At 43.0% G+C, this 18,309-nt stretch overlaps 1 protein-coding gene across 1 annotated transcript in view; it reads right to left on the reverse strand.

Annotated features, from left to right (window-relative positions):
* The window catches only part of LOC141053654 (septin-10-like), a 146,405-nt gene that overhangs the window by 111,044 nt on the left and 17,052 nt on the right, over nucleotides 1–18,309 (reverse strand). The window contains exons 2-3 of the mRNA XM_073550668.1: nucleotides 5,309–5,380; nucleotides 4,979–5,093 (exon numbers count right to left, since the gene is read on the reverse strand). Coding sequence (XP_073406769.1) covers nucleotides 4,979–5,093; nucleotides 5,309–5,380 — 187 coding nt within the window. The remainder of the gene's footprint in view (nucleotides 1–4,978; nucleotides 5,094–5,308; nucleotides 5,381–18,309) is intronic.

Below are 18,309 nucleotides of genomic sequence, written 5' to 3' on the forward strand. Positions count from 1 at the left end.
ATTTACTGTACACTTGAACAGTTCAGACCCGTTCAACAGAGTCCAAACATATTTACAGGGGTATGACCTTTCCATAAGGTCAACAGTTCTTTAAGGGAGGTGTGTCCCCCTCCCTTTGTGTATGGCATTGTCCCGTGCCATGTGAGTGCTGCCTGGACCTAAAACGCAGTCTGTTGCTGCAGCTGCGCCTGATCCGTTAGTTCAAGGACCCGTTACTTTCCATGAGAGCAAAATCCAGCAGAAAAGCGCAACAAAACGTAATTTTACAAACTTATCGTTCACTCCTGACCGTACCAGCCGCATTAATCCCGCCATTGGGAGTGTTTCTGGGCTCTTTTGCCTGCAGGGAGACAGAACAGTCCCGTGTACTACTGTGGAAATGGTGCAACAAGTACAACTTTCTCGTTCTTTTTTTTCAAGCAAATTCTCACAGCTTAACGGCATGTGTTCCGTGCTGCTTTGTACTTCTTGCCCGGGTTCAGGCTGATGACGAACCTGCAGCCGCAGGCGTCATGGGTTGCCATGACATGGCAGGGGCAGAGTTTGACTGTGCGGTGGCTGAGGGATAGGGGACCGTCTGTTCTCGTCTCGGGCCCGCTTACAGTTCTGGGCTGTCATCCTCAGTACACAGTCACTCCCACCACACAATAGCCCCTGGGGCAGTCCTCTTTGAAGACGGAGAACCAGTCTCCTTCCACTAGGGGTCTCCCAAACTTTACAGAGGCGGCGTTTTCATACACCTTATCGTTGGTTCCTGCCTCTCGTATGAAGCCGTACCCCTGGTCAACGTTGGTGTGGACCAACTGCCGGCGAGAGAGGCACCCGGCCATAGCTCTCTCTCCGTGTTGGCGCAGCTGGGCCCAGATTTCCTTCTCACGCTGCTTCTTGTTTCAATTACGCCCACAATCCAGGTGGAATGCCTGGGGGTGGGGAAAGGGCCCTCTGCTGGGTGATGAAAGCGCAAGGCTCCCAGGGTCATGGCCTTGCTATAAGTAGGCCTGGCCTCCGGGGTGTGGAGTTACGGAGCAGACCACCCTTCAGGGGTGTGGAGCAGTACTACAGCATCCGAAGCGAGGGGTCGAGGTGGGATCCATCCCTAAGGGGTCAAGGGCCGAGGTTCACTCACCCTCTCCCACTCCGGAACGCTGTCTGCGCCCGTCCCGGGACCACGGTTTCCCTCCACATCTGCAGCTGCACACTCCGGTACTTGTTGATATAGGTCCAGCTCGGCCTCTTTCTCCTTCATGGGTTCCTTTGGGGTGGTCGCTACTTCCGGCTCTCCGGCCTCCAGCTCCCGACGGAAAGGTTCCAGCTCCCACTGTAGTAGTTCTGACTCCCGATGACGTTGCGGCTCCCGTGGACCATGTCGTTCTGGCTCCAGCTGTCGAGACTGCTCTACCAGCGCCACAGGGAATTGGTGAGTCCAAAACTCATCCGCGACTTCCCTCAAATCGATGGACCCGGTCTTCTCCTCTTCCTGCCACCATTTCCACTCCATGTGGCCTAATCCTCTACAGTGACAAGTACAACAATGTTCCATCGCTGCCGGTCCTGTGTTGCACAATGGCACCGTGCAGCTGCACTCAGCAGGGCTGTGGAGTCGGAGTCGTGGAGTCGGAGTTAGTTTTGGTTGGAGTCGGTAGAAATGTACCGACTCCAGCTTTAAAAAAAAATGTATTAATATTTCATAATTGAACTTTCATATGAATTTTATAAATGTTACTCAAATATATATGTTCTATCAAACTATGAACAACAGTGATAAGCAGTTCTGCTGGAGATAGAGACATTTCTTACTTCTTGTGTGTCACTGTTCTCCACTGCCCTTATCTAATCTTATACTTGGTTAACCTCATGCTGCCCCAACCCCCCTACTTACAATGTATGAAACTGAAAGTGAAAATGTGTTGCAAATTCTTAGTAGTAAAGCTTCTCCTCTAGACTAGATCATACTAGGTGTGTGTCTTCCAAGCATCTCACAGCTGCCTGCTACTCAGAAGAGGAAGACTATAAGAAGTATTATCCTTTCAACAAACATCAGTTAACATCAGTTAACTGTGAGTACATGAGGAATAATAACAGTATTACTGACCACTATATCAGTTGTACGACCTGGCAATAATTTTGTACAATTGTTTTTAGGAAAAACAATTGTCATTTGGATTGTGAATGCAGAATTAAAAACCTGAGAATGTCAAAGAAGCATCACATTAAATCAGCTGTATTTGAACATTTCACCATCACTCAAGATAGAAAACATTATGTCTGTCAGTGTATGACAAATGATCCAGACGAAAACAAATGCTGTGAAGCCAAGATGAGTGCATATTCAGGCAAAGATAAAAATGCTCCTACCAGAGCTTCTAATCTAAAGAGACATTTACAGCGCTTTCATCCAGAAGTACTGAAAGCAGTGGATGAGAAAGACTGCATCCAAACCAATGAACCAGTGCCCAGCTCTTCCAGCCAAACAAAGGAGCAGAGAACTTTGCAGCCATCAGTTGCAAGATATTTTGTCAGTGACAAAGTTACTGTGACAATGACAGTAGATACATTTAAAAAACAGATCATAGAGCTTGTTGAAAAGGATAGTGTGCCTATTTCATTATTTTCACGACCAGCTCTTATGTGTCTGAATGGGGAAATGGCCCGCAAGCTTGGTGTTTCCCTGGAGAGAGAGAGTATTAGAAAATTAGTAATCGAAGAAGCTTTTAAACAAAAGGAAGAACTTAAAAAAACTCTCAAGGGACGCTTTCTGTTTCTTAAAATGGATGCCTGCACACGTCACAGAGTGAACTATTTTGCCATCAATGTCCGATTTGTTTGTGACAAAAATGAAATAGTTACCAAGACATTGGCAGTAAAAGACACCAAAGCTCATCACACCAGTGAGTTTCTCCAGGTCTTGGTGGAAAAGGTTCTGCAAGACTATGAACTTAAAAAAGAGCAAGTTCTTTCTGTCGTAACTGACAATGCTTCAAATATGATAAGTACTATTAAGCTAATGAATGAGAGTAATGATGGTGACCAGCAGCTAGAAGAACATTCTGGGTCCACAGACACAGAAATGTTTGAAATAGAGGAACACAGTATTGTAACTGAGGAGCAAACTGAAGTTGCTTCAGATGAACAGCAACATGATGGTTTAGATGATCTTGTTGAAACTGTGTCAATATGTTCTTTCATTCATCACATGCGCTGTGTTGTGCATACGCTACAGCTGGCTATAAGAGACAGTCTGCAAGAAGGACATGCTGCTGCACTGATTGGCAAGGTGAGAAAATTGGCTACTGTTGCCAGAACCCCTAAAGTTGACTCAATTTTGAAGAGACGTGCTGGAAAAGGGGCAATTATTGATCAAGCCACACGATGGGGCAGCACTTACTTAATGATTCAGCGCTTGGTTGAACTGAAAATCTTTCTTGTAGACATGGCTAACCCTCAACTGACGCTAAATGAAAGTCAGTGGAATCAGGTGACTGAGCTGGAAAAATTGCTAGAGCACCCATTTACAGTGACTAAAAAATTACAAGCAGAGGACTTAACTCCAGGTATTTTCTTAAAGGAGTGGAAGAACCTGATGTTTCGCCTGTCCCAAAGAGGAGGGTTAATTGCAAGTGGCATTGCTACATCAATGAAACGGAGAGAGGAGCTACTATTACAAAATAACATTCTTTTGGCAGCTGTTTATGTAGACCCAATGCATCGGATTCTTCTAGATGATCAACAGCTAAGTAAAGGAAAAGAAGCTCTGTTTGAAATAGCAGTAAGGATGAAAGGGTTGCAGAACAGTCAGGAGGAACAAGAAGAATTTGGTCGTCCTGCCACATCTTCACCCTCATCAACTGATGAAGAATTCAATTTCGAAAAATATTTGGATCACAAGGACCGTGCAAAGCGTTCCCGCATAGAAGAGTCATCCCCATCAAGGAACACAGCCAGTACATTTCAGCAGAATTCTTCATGTGCACTAAAAGAAATTGAGAAATTTGACCGTTCATCAAAAATAACAGTGCAACAAGCGATTCCTCTGTATCCTGACATTGTCAGAGATGTTGCCCGAGTGGTTACTGCTTTGCCACCAACACAAGTTAGTGTAGAGAGGTTGTTCTCTGCTCTCAAAATAATTAGATCAGATTTGAGGGCATCCATGAAGGAGGATCTGACAGAGGCAATACTTTTTCTGAGGACAAATTTATAGATTTCTTCTTATTAACTGCATAAAAGTGTTTATTGCATATTTACTTACAGTTTAGAAAAGTTTATAAAAGTTATTTGCTATATTCTAATTGTATTCTAATAAATGTAGTTTTTGCTCTAAGTGGTCTGATTACTTATATGATGGTGAGAAACTGAATAAGCACGATGTTTAATATTTTACAACAGTAAATTTGTTGTTATGAATTGGCCATTTATGAAGGAGTCGGAGTCGGAGCCTGATAAAATCCAGGAGTCGGAGTCGCAACTGTGGCTTACCGACTCCACAGCCCTGGCACTCAGGGTCTTCTCCCGGGCCCCACCCGTTTCGAGGTGGTGTCACCTCCGACCACTTCACCCCATTTCTCTGTAGTCTGTAGAAAGGGTCGGGTTCTTTTCCCTCTCATCCGCGCCCACCATGGGCAGACCAGGAATTGTTGACAGGTGGATTTTGGCACCATCTCGATATCAGAACGCCCACGAAAGGTGAGGTAAAAGTCTTTGTTCTCCTTTTTTGGCCCTAACCGCCGCTATCTTCATAGCCGACATATTTGCCTTCACAGTGTCAGTCACATTACTAGCAAGTGCAAATTGACTGGTTATATCATCAATCAACACTAGTTTTAGACAGAAATCTGCCCATGTAAACCTGCCCTTAACTGGTATTCCCCTTCAAGTTGCTTTTTCTTGTTGTTCTTTATAGATACCAAGCAAAGTAAATACTTGTTTTTATTGGGTAAACAGACATAGATAGATATAAAGATTGAGAGATATAGATTACCTATGCATAAAATATTGAAGCAAAACCCTTCATGGACTGATCTATTAACCAGCTGATCCGGTAAACTGTCGAACCCCACATGACCGGAGAGAAGTAATGTACGGAAATTTTCATTCTGCTCAAAAAAAAGGTTATAAGATTAAACAGGAATTAATACCATTCCTGCTAAGAAGTGTAAACACAATATGTACAAACAATAAGCACCCATTAATACATCTAATATATTCTTCAAAAAACATAATACAGTGCTGTTAAAACAAAGCCACTAACTCAGTCAAAAAAGAAAACAGCTTAAACACATATGAATAACCAGTAGTGTTGAGAACTTACTTTACTGCTATCTCCGGAATAGTCATCTGAAGGGTTTTGCGGGATCCTCATTCCAAAATTGGGTTGGCGAAGCTACAGCAAATACAGAATTATTCAATATAAGTTGTGATTCGATTTTAACATTACAAATAAAAACTAAAAATATTTCAGTTCTTTATAGTTGATACTTTGTAGCTCTCCTCACATACGTCATGTGCTACATATCTTTCTCTTTCTTGTCTAAAAGCAACAAAAAGGTCTGCAGCAAGTAAAGGAAAAGACTCTACAAATCCCAAAGCAAAATTGCTCCCAGAGTTTGGGCATCAACAGGGTTCACTGATCACACGGTAAGATGAGCAAATAAGCACCTACTGGCTCCAACTTTTTACCTTATGCATTCACTTTAATTTACATGCCTTCTTTTTCAGTAGGGAAATCTGATTATCCACAAGGACTGCCTGTCCCCGGGAAAACAGATGCAAATACTAGTAAGCTAAATACCGTACATTTTTAACCCCTTCACCCCCAGGGGATTACCTGTTGTTTTTTTTTCCTCCACTTCATCCAAGAGCTATAACTTTTTTAAATTTCTGACAATATATCCGTATGAGGGATTGCTTTTTTGAGGGACGAGTTCAACTTTTGAATTACACCAATTTTAAAATATAGTGTACTGGAAAATGGGAAATAAAAACGTGTGGTTAAATTACAAAAAAAGTGCAATTCCACAATTGTTTTGGGTTGTGTTTTTTTCACCATGTTCACTAAATGCTAAAACTGAGCTGCCATTATGATTCTCCAGGCCACTACAAGTTAACAGATGACAAACATGTATAGGTTCTGTTTTATTTAAGTGATGAAAAAAAAATTGCTTATGTCGCCATTTTCCAAGACCAATAGTGTATCCATTTTTTGTGATCTGGTGCTTGGTGAGGGTTTTGTTTTTTGTGCCCTGAGCTGATGTTTTTATTGATACCATTTTGGGGTAGACGTAAAGATTTAATTGCCTACTATTGTATTTTATTGCAATGTTGCGCCGGCCCGAAAAAAATGTATTTTTGGAGTTTCGTTTTTTTTTCTCGTTATGCCATATAGCGATCAGATTAATTTAATTTATATTTTGATAGATCGGATATTTCTGAAAGCAGGGATACCAAATATGTCTATTTTTTTTTAATTGCTTTATTTTGAATGGGGTAAAAGGAGGGCGATTTGAACTTGTGTTTTTTTATATTTTAATATATTTTTTTAAAACTTTCTTCTGCCTTCAATAGTCCTTTTAGGAAACTTTAAGCTGCAATAACTGGAGCACAAATCATGATCTCCTATGATGGCTGTCAGACAACAGATATCTACTACACTATATGGACAAAAGTACTGAGACACACAAACCCATGCAGGTTTGACTAATGTTTCTGAGGCAGGGGTATGTCATCACAAAAAGGTTAAAATCAAGCAACTGCACCGGAGTCTTCCAGTTTGTAGGTCTGTAGGGGGAATCTTGGTATACATTGCTTACGGTATATTTACACTATATACTGTAGACAAAAGTATTGGTACACCTACATATTACACCTACAGGAGCTTTTATGACAACCGGGCATTTATATAGAATTTGTCCCTCCCTTTTCAGCTAAATCAACATCTGGGGTGGCCTTCTACACGATTGGAACAGAAAAGGACCTTCTCATTAATGTTACCAAAAAGAGGAACCATTTGATTGTCCAAAATGTCTTGGTATTCTAAAGCATTAAGGCTTCGATTCCATGGAAACAAAGGGTTTTGGCCACCCCCTTAAAATATTCACAGCATTAACCTTCGTCCACCAAAGTTTACAGTTGCCATAATGTAGTCAGGCACTATGCACTGTCAGGATTTGCCGGTTTCTGAGCCAGGAACTGCATTGATGTATGAAATATGTATACCCCGGGCAGAAGCTGTCTAATGGGCGCGACCTCGCTCCATACAAGTGCATTCAGAGTGACCGCGCCCATGTGTTTGGGGCATTCATTTTAGACCGGACAACCCGTTAAGGATGTGAAAGGAAAAAATTCAGCATATTCCGTATTATATTGACCACTATAACCAGACACTGGCTGCTGAAGAATGATCACACACCTAGGAGCTTCTCCAGTACAAAGATGTCTTTTCTCTGTGAATAATGCTTCCAGCTCGCCCTCATTCCAGCAGCCAGTGAATACAGTGAGGTCTTTACAAGGCTGACAGGAAATACATTCATGTCTCTGACCCTCTTCTTAACTTGTTCACAGCTCTGGGAACAAATGCACATTCCACAGGGAGCACCAAATGACAACCTGAAACAGGACCTTTACTTCTCATTCTACATTCATTTACCAGTTCTGACATGATCAACCATAGACTGGCAATCCAGAGCTATTGTATGTACAGATAGGTCCAGAAATATTTGGACGGTGACAAGTTTTGTTATTTTAGCTGTTTAACCTCTTCATGACCGGAGGTATTTTCGGTTTTGCGTTTTCGTTTTTTGCTCAGAACCATAACTTTTATATTTTTCCATTAATATGCCTGTGTGAGGGCTTTTTTTTGAGGGACGAGTTGTACTTTTGAACGACACCATTGGTTTTACCATGTTGTGTACTAAAAAACAGGAAAAAAATTCCAAGTGCGGAGAAATTGCAAAAAAATGCAATTCCACACTTTGTTTGACTTCTTTACTAAGTTCACTAAGGCTGGGTTCACATTGCGTTTGTGGGCTGTGTTTAACGCATCCGTTAGGCTGTGTGCCCGCAATGCGATTTTTAAGCGTTTTTGCAGCGATTTTCAGCGCAAAAATGTTTAAAAATCTTGTACATGACGCACCCCATGCATTCCTATGGCATTCCGCACATGCTGTGCTAATGCTGCGCTTTTTTCCGCGGTGGAATCGCATCGCGGAAAAAAATCGCAGCATGCTCATTCTTTTGTGCGGAACCGCAAAGAACTGCCGCGATTCTGCACCCATAGGAATGCATGAGAACCGCTTACTTCCCGCATGTGGCTTTGCCCACCATGCGCGAAGTTAAGTGTCTCATGTGCGGTTGGTACCCACGGTGTGGAGGAGAGGAGACTGTCCTCCAGACCCTGGGTACCATACCCCTGAAAAAAAAGAATAAAAAAATCGGGGTATATTTACCTTCCGACGTCCCACGCTGCCTTCCCGGGCCACAGTGTTCCCAGTAATGCCCTGCGGCAAGGTCCTGTGATGACGTAGTCTCGCGTGACTAGCGGTCTCGTGAGATCGCTATAGCAACGCGAGACCAACGTCATCACAGGTCTCGCAAGGCATCGCTGGGAACGGGAGCATCGCTGAGGCTGCACGGGACGTCGGAAGGTAAATATACCCCGATTTTTTTTAATTTTTTTAATTTTTTACATTCTTTCTTTTTACTATTGAGGCCGCATAGTAAAAACCTGGTCACACTTGTCAAACACTATGTTTGATGAGTATGACCAACCTGTCAATCACATTCCAAGCGATGCTTCAAATCGCTTAGAAAGTGCTTGAATATCGCACGCGAAAATCGTGGCAAAATCGCTAACATAATCGCGGTAAAATCGCGCGGAAAAATCTGCGCTATTTCTGGGAAGGAGTCCGGTTTTAAACGCAAAGTGGGCACATAGCGAGAAAGCAACCCATGAGTTTTTGTAAGGCAAAGAAGTGGAATATTTCACAATGGCTGAGTCAATCTCCAGATCTCATCCCCCTAGAGCATGCATTTCAGATGCTTGAAGACACAGCTTAAGGCAGAAAGACCCACAAACAAGCAACAACTAAAGTTAGATGTAACAAAGGCACCGTAAAGCATCACAAATGAGGACACGTAGCGCTTGGCGACATCCATGGCTTCCAAACTTCAGGCAGTTATCAATTGCAAAGGATTCTCTACAAAGTATTAACCACTTTCCAACGATGGGCGAAATAGTACGTTCACATCGGAATCCCTTTGATGTGGGCTCCGGCGCTGAGCCCACATCTTTCCCGTCACGTCAGCTGTTTTGAACAGCTGACATGTGGCTCTAACAACCACAGGTGGAATCGCTATCCACCTGCGGCTGTTTACCTGTTAAATGCTGCTGTCAATCGCTGACAGCGGCATTCAACTCGCCCTTCCCGGAAGCCCCGCCCATCGGTGAGGGTGACGTGATTGCCGGTCACAGATAGGTTGGCATGACAAACAGAGGCCTCCAGCAGATCTCTATGGTTGTCATAGTTGAATTGCTATGAGCGTCGCTCAGTAGTCGGAGTTCATAACAAGTGAGTATTTCTGCTACACACAGGCAATCTGATCATTGCCTGTGTGTAGCAGAGGCGATCAGACAACTGTAGCTTCTAGTCTCCAATGGAGACTATTGAAGCATGCAAAAAGTAAATGTTTTTAAAAAATATAAAAAAAATAAAAGTTCAAATCACCCCCCCTACGCCCCATTCTAAAAAAAATTAAAAAAATTAAATGTACACATATTTAGTATCACTGCGTCAAGAATCGCGCCCGATCAATATAAAAAAAAAAAAAAAAAAAAAGTAACCCAATCGCTAAACGGCGTAACGAGAAAGAAAAAAACAAAACATCAGAAATTACGTTTTTTTGGTCGCATTACATTATTAATTATTATACCTGTAAAGCGCCATGGAATAAATGGCGCTATAACAATAAATAATAATAATAATAATAATTATAGCGCCATTTATTCCATGGCGCTTTACATTTGAGACGGGGTATACATAATACGTACAAGTACAGTAATCTTAAACAATACAAGTCACGACTCGTACAGGAGGAGAGAGGACCCTGCCCGCAAGGGCTCACAATCTACAAGGGATGGGTGAGGATACAGTAGGAGAGGGTAGAGCTGGTCATGCAACGGTTTGGTGGATCGGTGGTTACTGCAGGTTGTAGGCTTGTCAGAAAAGGTAGGTCTTGAGGTTCTTTTTGAAGGTTTTCATGGTAGGCGAGAGTCTGATATGTTCTGGTAGAGAGTTCCAGGGGGGATGCACAGGAGAAATCTTGTATGCGATTTTGGGATGAGGAGATAAGAGGGGAGTACAGAAAGAGATCTTGTGAGGATCGGAGGTTTCGTGCAGGTAAGTATCGGGAGATGAGGTCACAGATGTATGGAGGACTCAGGTTGTGGATGGCTTTGTATGTCATGGTTAGGGTTTTGAACTGGAGTCTTTGGGTAATGGGAAGCCAGTGAAGGGATTGACAGAGGGGAGAGGCCAGGGAATAGCGGGGGGACAGGTGGATTAGTCAGGCAGCAGAGTTTAGAATAGATTGGAGGGGTGCGAGAGTGTTAGAGGGGAGGCCACAGAGCAGGAGGTTGCAGTAGTCAAGGCGTGGTGAGATGATGTGGGCATGGACTAGGGCTTTTGCAGATTCTTGGTTGAGGAATGTACAGATCCGCAAAATATTTTTGAGTTGAAGTCGGCAGGAAGTGGAAAGGGCTTGGATATGTGGTTTGAAAGAGAGATCAGTGTCAAGGATAACCCCGAGGCAGCGAGCTTGTGGGACTGGAGAGAGTGGGCAGCCATTTACTTTAATGGATAGGTCCATTGGGGGGGGGGGGGCACGTGAGATGGGGGAAAGATGATTATTTATGTTTTGTCCATATTAAGTTTTAGAAATCTAGCGGAGAGGAAGGATGAAATAGCAGACAGACATTGAGGGATTCTGTTTAGTAGGGTTGCAATAAAAATGCAACAATGATCGATCAAAAGATTGTATCTACACCACAATGGCATCATGAAGACCATCAACTCGGCACACAAAAAATAAGCCCTCATCCAACCCGAGATCATGGAAAATGGAGACGCTACGGGTAACGGAAAATGGCGGTTTTTTTTAACCACTTAAATAAAAAAGAACTTAGACATGTTTGGTGTCTATGAACTCATAATGACCTGGAGAATTATAATGGAAGGTCAGTTTTAGTATTGAGTGAAGATGGTTAAAAAAAAATAAATAAATAAATAATAATTGCAGAATTGCAGTTTCACCGCACTTTAAATTTTTTCCCGTTTTCAAGTACACAATATGTTAAAACGAATGGTGTAGTTCAAAAGTACAACACGTCCCGCAAAAAACAAGTGCTCACATGGCCATTGTGGCAGAAAAATAAAAAAATAAAAGTTATGGCTCTGGGAAGAAGGGGAGCAAAAAACAAAAGTGCAAAAATGAAAATACCTCTGGTCATGAAGGCGTTAAAAATCAACATTTTCAACTTTCATTGTCCAATTACTTTTGAGCCCCTGAAATGAGGAGGCTTTGTAGAAAAATGGTTGAAATTCCTAAACTTATCACAGGATATTTTTTGTTCAATCCCTTTAATTAAACCTGAAAGTCTACACTTAATAATAATAATAAATTTTATTTCTATAGCGCCGACATATTCCGCAGCACTTTACATTTCAGAGGGGATTTGTACAGACAATAGACATTACAGCATAACAATAATCACATACAGTAGATTATAACAAATACCAAGAGGAAAGAGGGCCCTGCTCGCAAGCTTACAGTCTATGAGGAAAGAGGTAGACACGAAAGGTGGGTGGTAACAGTTGCCCTGATTGTATGGACCAGCCATAATGTTAAGTGTGTAACAGTACAAACACAGAGGGCTAATGGATGCATAAGGCATGTGGGAACAAGATGCGGGAAATCTTGTTATGGTAAAACTTTTGGCTGTGCCACACAGGGATAGATTAGGTTAATGTGTTGAGGCCATAGGCCAGTCTGAATAAATGCGTTTCCAGGGCACGCTTAAAATTGTGGGGATTGGGGACTAATCGTATTGACCTGGGAAGTGCATTCCAAAGAATTGGCGCGGCATGTGTAAAGTCTTGGAGACGGGAGTGGGAGGTTCTGACTATTGAGGATGCTAACCTCAGGTCATCAGCAGAACGGAGGGCGCGGGTAGGGTGGTATACTGAAACAAGGGAGGAGATGTAAGGTGGTGCTGAGCTATGGAGGGCTTTGTGGGTGAGGGTAATAAGTTTATACTGAATTCTGGAGTGGATGGGTAGCCAGTGTAATGACTGGCACAAGGTAGAAGCATCGGTGTAACGATTGGTGAGGAATATGATCCTGGCTGCAGCATTCAAGACAGATTGGAGAGGGGAGAGTTTGGTAAGAGGGAGACCGATTAGAAGAGAGTTACAATAGTCGAGACGAGAATGAATAAGAGAAACAGTAAGAGTTTTGCAGAGTCAAAAGTAAGAAAAGGTCGAATTCTAGAAATGTTTTTGAGGTGCAGTTGACAAGAGCGAGCCAGTGATCGAATGTGGGGGGCAAAGGAAAGCTCGGAATCAAGTATGACCCAAAGACAGCGGGCATGTTGCTGCGGAGTAATAGTGGAACCACACACGGAAATGGCAATGTCGGGTATAGGTACATTAGTAGCGGGAGGAAACACAAGGAGTTCAGTCTTTGACAGGTCTAGTTTCAGATATAGTGAGGACATGATATTAGACACAGCGTTTAGACAATCGCCGGTGTTTTCTAGAAAGGCTGGTGTGATGTCAGGAGAAGAAGCGTATAATTGGGTGTCATCAGCATAGAGATGGTACTGGAAACCAAATCTACTGATTGTTTGACCAATAGGGGCAGTGTACAAGGAGAAGAGGAGGGGGCCTAGGACGGATCCTTGAGGAACCCCAACAGTAAGGGGAAGATGAGAGGAGGAGGAGGAGCCAGCAAGATACAGTAAAGGAGCGGTCAGAGAGATAGGAGAACCAGGAGAGAATGGTGTCCTTGAGGCCAATGGAATGTAGCATAGTGAGGAGGAGCTGATGATGCACAGCGTCGAATGCTGCAGAGAGATCCAAGAGAATTAGCATGCAGTAATGACCATTTGATTTAGCTGTTAGTAGATCATTAGAGACTTTAGTGAGGGCAGTTTCAGGAGAGTGTAAAGAGCGGAAACCGGATTGGAGAGGGTCGAGAAGAGCGTTATCAGAGAGATAGCGGATAAGACGGGAGTGGACCAGGTATTCCAGGAGTTTAGAGATGAAGGGAAGATTAGAGACAGGTCTATAGTTAGCGGCACAGTTTTGGTCAAGGGATGGTTTTTTAAGTAGTGGATGTATGACGGCATGCTTAAATTAGGAGGGAAAGATACCAGAAGAGATAGAGAGGTTAAATATTTTAGTTAGGTGAGAGGTGACAGCAGGGGAAAGGGACTGGAGGAGATGTGACGGAAATGGGTCACTGGTGCAAGTGGTTGGGCGAGAAGATGCAAGGAGCCTGCTTACTTCTTCTGTGACTGGTTCAAAATCAGAGAGTGAGCTAGATGCAGTGGGGGAGGGAGGACAGTGCATGGTATGAGGTGATTGGGAGATAATTTCCTGTCGGATCTGGTCAATTTTTTCTTTGAAGTAATTGGCCAAATAAAATCTGTACTCGTATACAATGTGCAATAATGTACCTGTGCCTGGCATCAAACACTATATACGTGTTATAGTTATATACTAATATGTATATGAATGTTATTCTTGGCGAAGACTCCAGAATGGGAATAGTAAAAGTAGGAGTAGTAATGTATCAGTCTTTTAAATATCATGTAATATCTGCCAAAATACAAACAGCAGGACGCTGCCGGCCTTATCCTGCAGTTGTCCCTTTGTGCTGGATGGTAACAACTCTCTTTATAAAGCAGAAGTGTTTCTATGAGGAACAGGGAAGGAAGCCGGTTATATGGAACAGCCCACATTCTTATGTCACCAAGCTCAGGAGAACAGGACTGGGAATGGCACATATGGAAAGCATTACTGGAAGGAAGGAATTTCACATATAAGGAGTGGCTCTGGCACTAACAAGAGGCACCCTAAACTTTCCCCGAAATGAGCTGCTGCAGAGGCTCCAATGACAGCGAGCTCCACAGAACAATGCAATGTCATTCTTGTCCAAAATCGCAAACCATGGAAATGTTATACTACTGGGAAGCTGCCAGTCACCGGCCGTGTGTAATGAGTAGTCGGTAATACACAGATGCTTCGCAGTCCTCGCCTCATAGATTGCACGTTACACTACACACTATAGTTGGTCTATAGCTCTGTGAATGGGCCAGACAAATACCAATGAACAATGTTATACCCAGAAAATGCCGCTTTTAAAAACAAAAAACACAACCAAAATACCCACAATACTCAAATAACGTTCTATGCCAGATATTTTCTCTCTCAATATAGACTTTAAAATCTGGCTACAAAAAGACAAATCAATCACAAAAGTGAAAAACGCAGTGTATATCAAGACTCATTGGTGCCACACAAATTGCACCTTTTTTGCTCCACTTTAAGGATAACACAGTCATAACCGTTTGTGGTTTTACCGTGAATGGCACACTGTTTTGCAATTCAGTTTTCAGCTGCATAGTAAATCCATGTAAGACATATGAAAACCAAGTGCTTCACCTGTACTTGCAGGGCAACTGAAAACCGCAATGCAACGCCACAATTTGCAATAAACCACACTATGATGCACTTCCTGGCCACATGGCACAAGCAGTCATGTGTATGGTCACCTAAACTATCAATATGGAGTCTGAGTATTAGGGTATGCTCACACTGGCGTATAACAGGGCCGAGTGCTAGCCAAGGTTGTAGCAGATTGCACCCGGAAACAGTGTTATACTATGGTGCAGTGCAGGTCTGAGATTATTTGCTCACGTCGATTCAGCATGAGGAACAATCGCAGCATGCTGCAAGTGCCTCCGATATTTGGACAGTGTACACCTATATAAGTCTATGGGTTCGTGTCAAAAAGACTGCATTTGTATGTCATATGAGTGCAGTCCGATTACAGTGGACACAGAGAATGAAGATGGAAAAATTAAGTTCTCAATCTTCTTCGCACCTGTGCTGCAATTCTCGCAAGCGAGAGAATTGGATCACACAAACCAGACACTCGACTCACGCTCTGACAGAGTTAAACCCCTTTCTGTTCTGACATCAGACGTACTATCCCGTCCACGGTACCCGGGCCAGCATGACCGGGGACGGGATAATACGTCTAAGCGATCAGCGGCGCTCCCTGGGGGGGGTCCTGCCACTGACCATCACAGTTGACACCCAGCACTATGTGGCACATTAACCCTTGGCACACTGCGATCAAACAATCGCAGTGTACCGGCGAATTAGGGAAGCATGCATGCTTCCCTGAGACCCCCGGAGCAGCGTGATGTGCTACGCTGCTCCGAGGGTCTACTTCCCTGCAGGCCCCCGGATCCAAGATGGCCACGGGGGCCTTCGGGGTCCTGCAGGGAGGCGGCTTCTTCAGTGCCTGCAGAGTGCAGGCGCTGAGAAAGCCTGCAGTAGCGCCTGTCAAATTGCTGATCTGACAGAGTGCTGTGTTATGATTGGGTTACCGAGGAGGAGAGCAAGACCAAGCTAAGCCACAGAAAACCAGAGAGGTTGGTAACTAAGCAGATTGCAGACCCCTGATCCTATCCACACAACTAGCAGTAGCTGTGGAGCGTACCTACGATGATCCTAGACACCTCGACACAGCCGGAGAGCTAAATAAGCTTAAAGCAAGAAAGGGGAAATCTAAACGCCCCAGAGCAGACCACAAAGGAATAGATAGCCCCCAAATATATATTGTCGGTGAGACAATATGAAAACACAAACGCAGGTAGGAAAATAGACTGAGCAAACGATGGGGCCCACACTAACTATACAGGACAGGAAAGGAAAGACACTGTCTGCAATCACGCAAAAAACCCTGCAAAAAATGTCCAACACGTCTGATAGAAAAATACTGAAGTTGCACGACTTCGCCCACTATATCAGCACTCTGGTACATTCTGAAAGCAGAGCAAAAAGAGGTCAATCTAATAAGGGACAAAACAAACTGGCACAAGCAGTAACATATGGATGGAGATTCAGCACAGCCCCAGCCTGAGCTGGCTGACCCACACAAAACAGAAATAGACAAAACTAGATCAAATGTAAACAATAGCAAAGGAACACTTAGCTGAGCATGCAGGGACTGCGCTGGAAACTAAGACCTCAGGAGGCAGGAAAAAAATCACCAGCAGGGATAGAGGGAGTCGGCTGTCTTAAATCCAGTCAGAAACTCCAGATCTCCAATCGTTGTCCTCATTATCAGGTGGCAAGCTTCTGTTAATCAGAACAGCTCCAGTAACCACCAGAGGGAGCCCAGAAAGAGAACTTGCGACCCCTCTGTCAATATAACCAGCTCCACTACCTTCACTAGTAATCAGAGGTAGGCCAGAAAGCGAATTCACAACAGTGCTGTGCAAACTGTCAGATCAGCGATCTGACACATTACAGTAATGTCCCCCCTGGGACAATAAAATAAAACTAAAAAAAAAAAAAAAAAAAATACTTGTAAATATAATTTATTAAAAATACCTAAATAATTTAAAAAAAATATATATTCCCTAATAAATTTATTTTTTGGAAATAAAAAAACAATAAAAAGTACACATATCGAGTATCGCCGCGTCCGTAATGATCCGCCCTATAAAACTGTCCCACTAGTTTACCCCTTTAGTGAACCCCTTAAAAAATAAAAATAAAAAACAAAGCAAAAAACAATGCTTTATCATCATACCGCCGAACAAAAAGTGCAATAATGCGCAATCAAAAAGATGTATATAAACATGGTACCGCTGAAAACGTCATCTTGTCCTGCAAAAATCGAGCCGCCATACAGCACCATCAGCAAAAAGATAAAAAGTTATAGCTTGCAGAATAAAGCAATTTTTATATAAAATTGTTTTCATTGCATAAAAGCGTCAAAACATAAAAAAAAGACAGAAATGAGGCATCACTGTAATCGTATTGACCCGAAGAATAAAACCGCTTAATCAATTTTACCACACGCGGAACGGTGTAACCCCCCCAAAAGAAATTCATGAAATGCTGGTTTTTGTAGATTCTGCGTCCCAAAAATCGGAATAAAAAGCGATCAAAAAATGTCACGTGCCTGAAAATGGTACCAATAAAAACATCAACTCGTCCGGCAAAAAATAAGACCTCACATGACTCTGTGGGTCAAAATACAGAAAAATTATAGCTCTCAAAATGTGGTGATGCAGAAACTATTTTTACAATAAAAAGCGTCTTTTAGCGTGTGACAGCTGCCAAACATAAAAACCGCCATAAATAGTAAATCAAACCCCACTTTATCACCCCCTTAGTTAGGGAAAAATAATAAAATAAAAAAAGTATTTCCATTTTCCCATTAGGGTTACGGCTAGGGTTAGGGGTGTGTTGGGGTTAGAGGTGGAGTTAGAATTGGGGGGTTTCCACTGTTTAGGCACATCAGGGGCTCTCCAAACGCAACATGGCGTCTGATCTCAATTCCAGCCAATTCTGCGTTGAAAAAGTCAAACGTGCTACTTCCCTTCCAAGCTCTGCCATGCGCCCAAACAATGTTTTACCTCCACATATCAGCCTAATCATGTCTAATTGCACAACAACTTTTGGGGTCCAATTTCTCCTGTCACCCTTGGGAAAATAAAAAATTGGGGGCAAAAATATTTTTGTGGAAAAAAATATGATTTAAAAAATATGATTTTTTTATTTTTCTGGCTCTACGTTATAAACTTCTGTGAAGCAACTTGGGGGTTCAAAGTGCTCACCACACATCTAGATAAGTTCCTTGGGGGGTTTAGTTTCCAAAATGGGATCACTTGTGGGGGGTTTCCACTGTTTAGGCACATCAGGGGCTCTCCAAAGGCAACATGACACCTGCAGACCATTCCATCAAAGTCTGCATTCCAAAACGTCACTACTTCCCTTCCGAGCCCCGAAGTGTGCCCATACGGTAGTTTTCTCCCACATATGGGATAGCAGCGTACGCAGGACAAATTGGACAACAAGTTTTGGACAACAAGTTTGTGGAAAAAATATGATTTTTTTTATTTTCACACCGGGTGGGGGTTCAAAGTGCTCACCACACATCTAGATAAGTTCCTTGGGGGTCTATTTTCCAAAATGGTGTCATTTGTGGGGGGTTTCCACTGTTTAGGCACAT

The sequence above is a fragment of the Dendrobates tinctorius genome, unplaced genomic scaffold (assembly GCF_039654945.1).
Source record: "Dendrobates tinctorius isolate UK_male_01 unplaced genomic scaffold, ASM3965494v1 ptg000166l, whole genome shotgun sequence".
In the NCBI taxonomy this organism is placed as follows: Eukaryota; Metazoa; Chordata; class Amphibia; order Anura; family Dendrobatidae; genus Dendrobates; species Dendrobates tinctorius.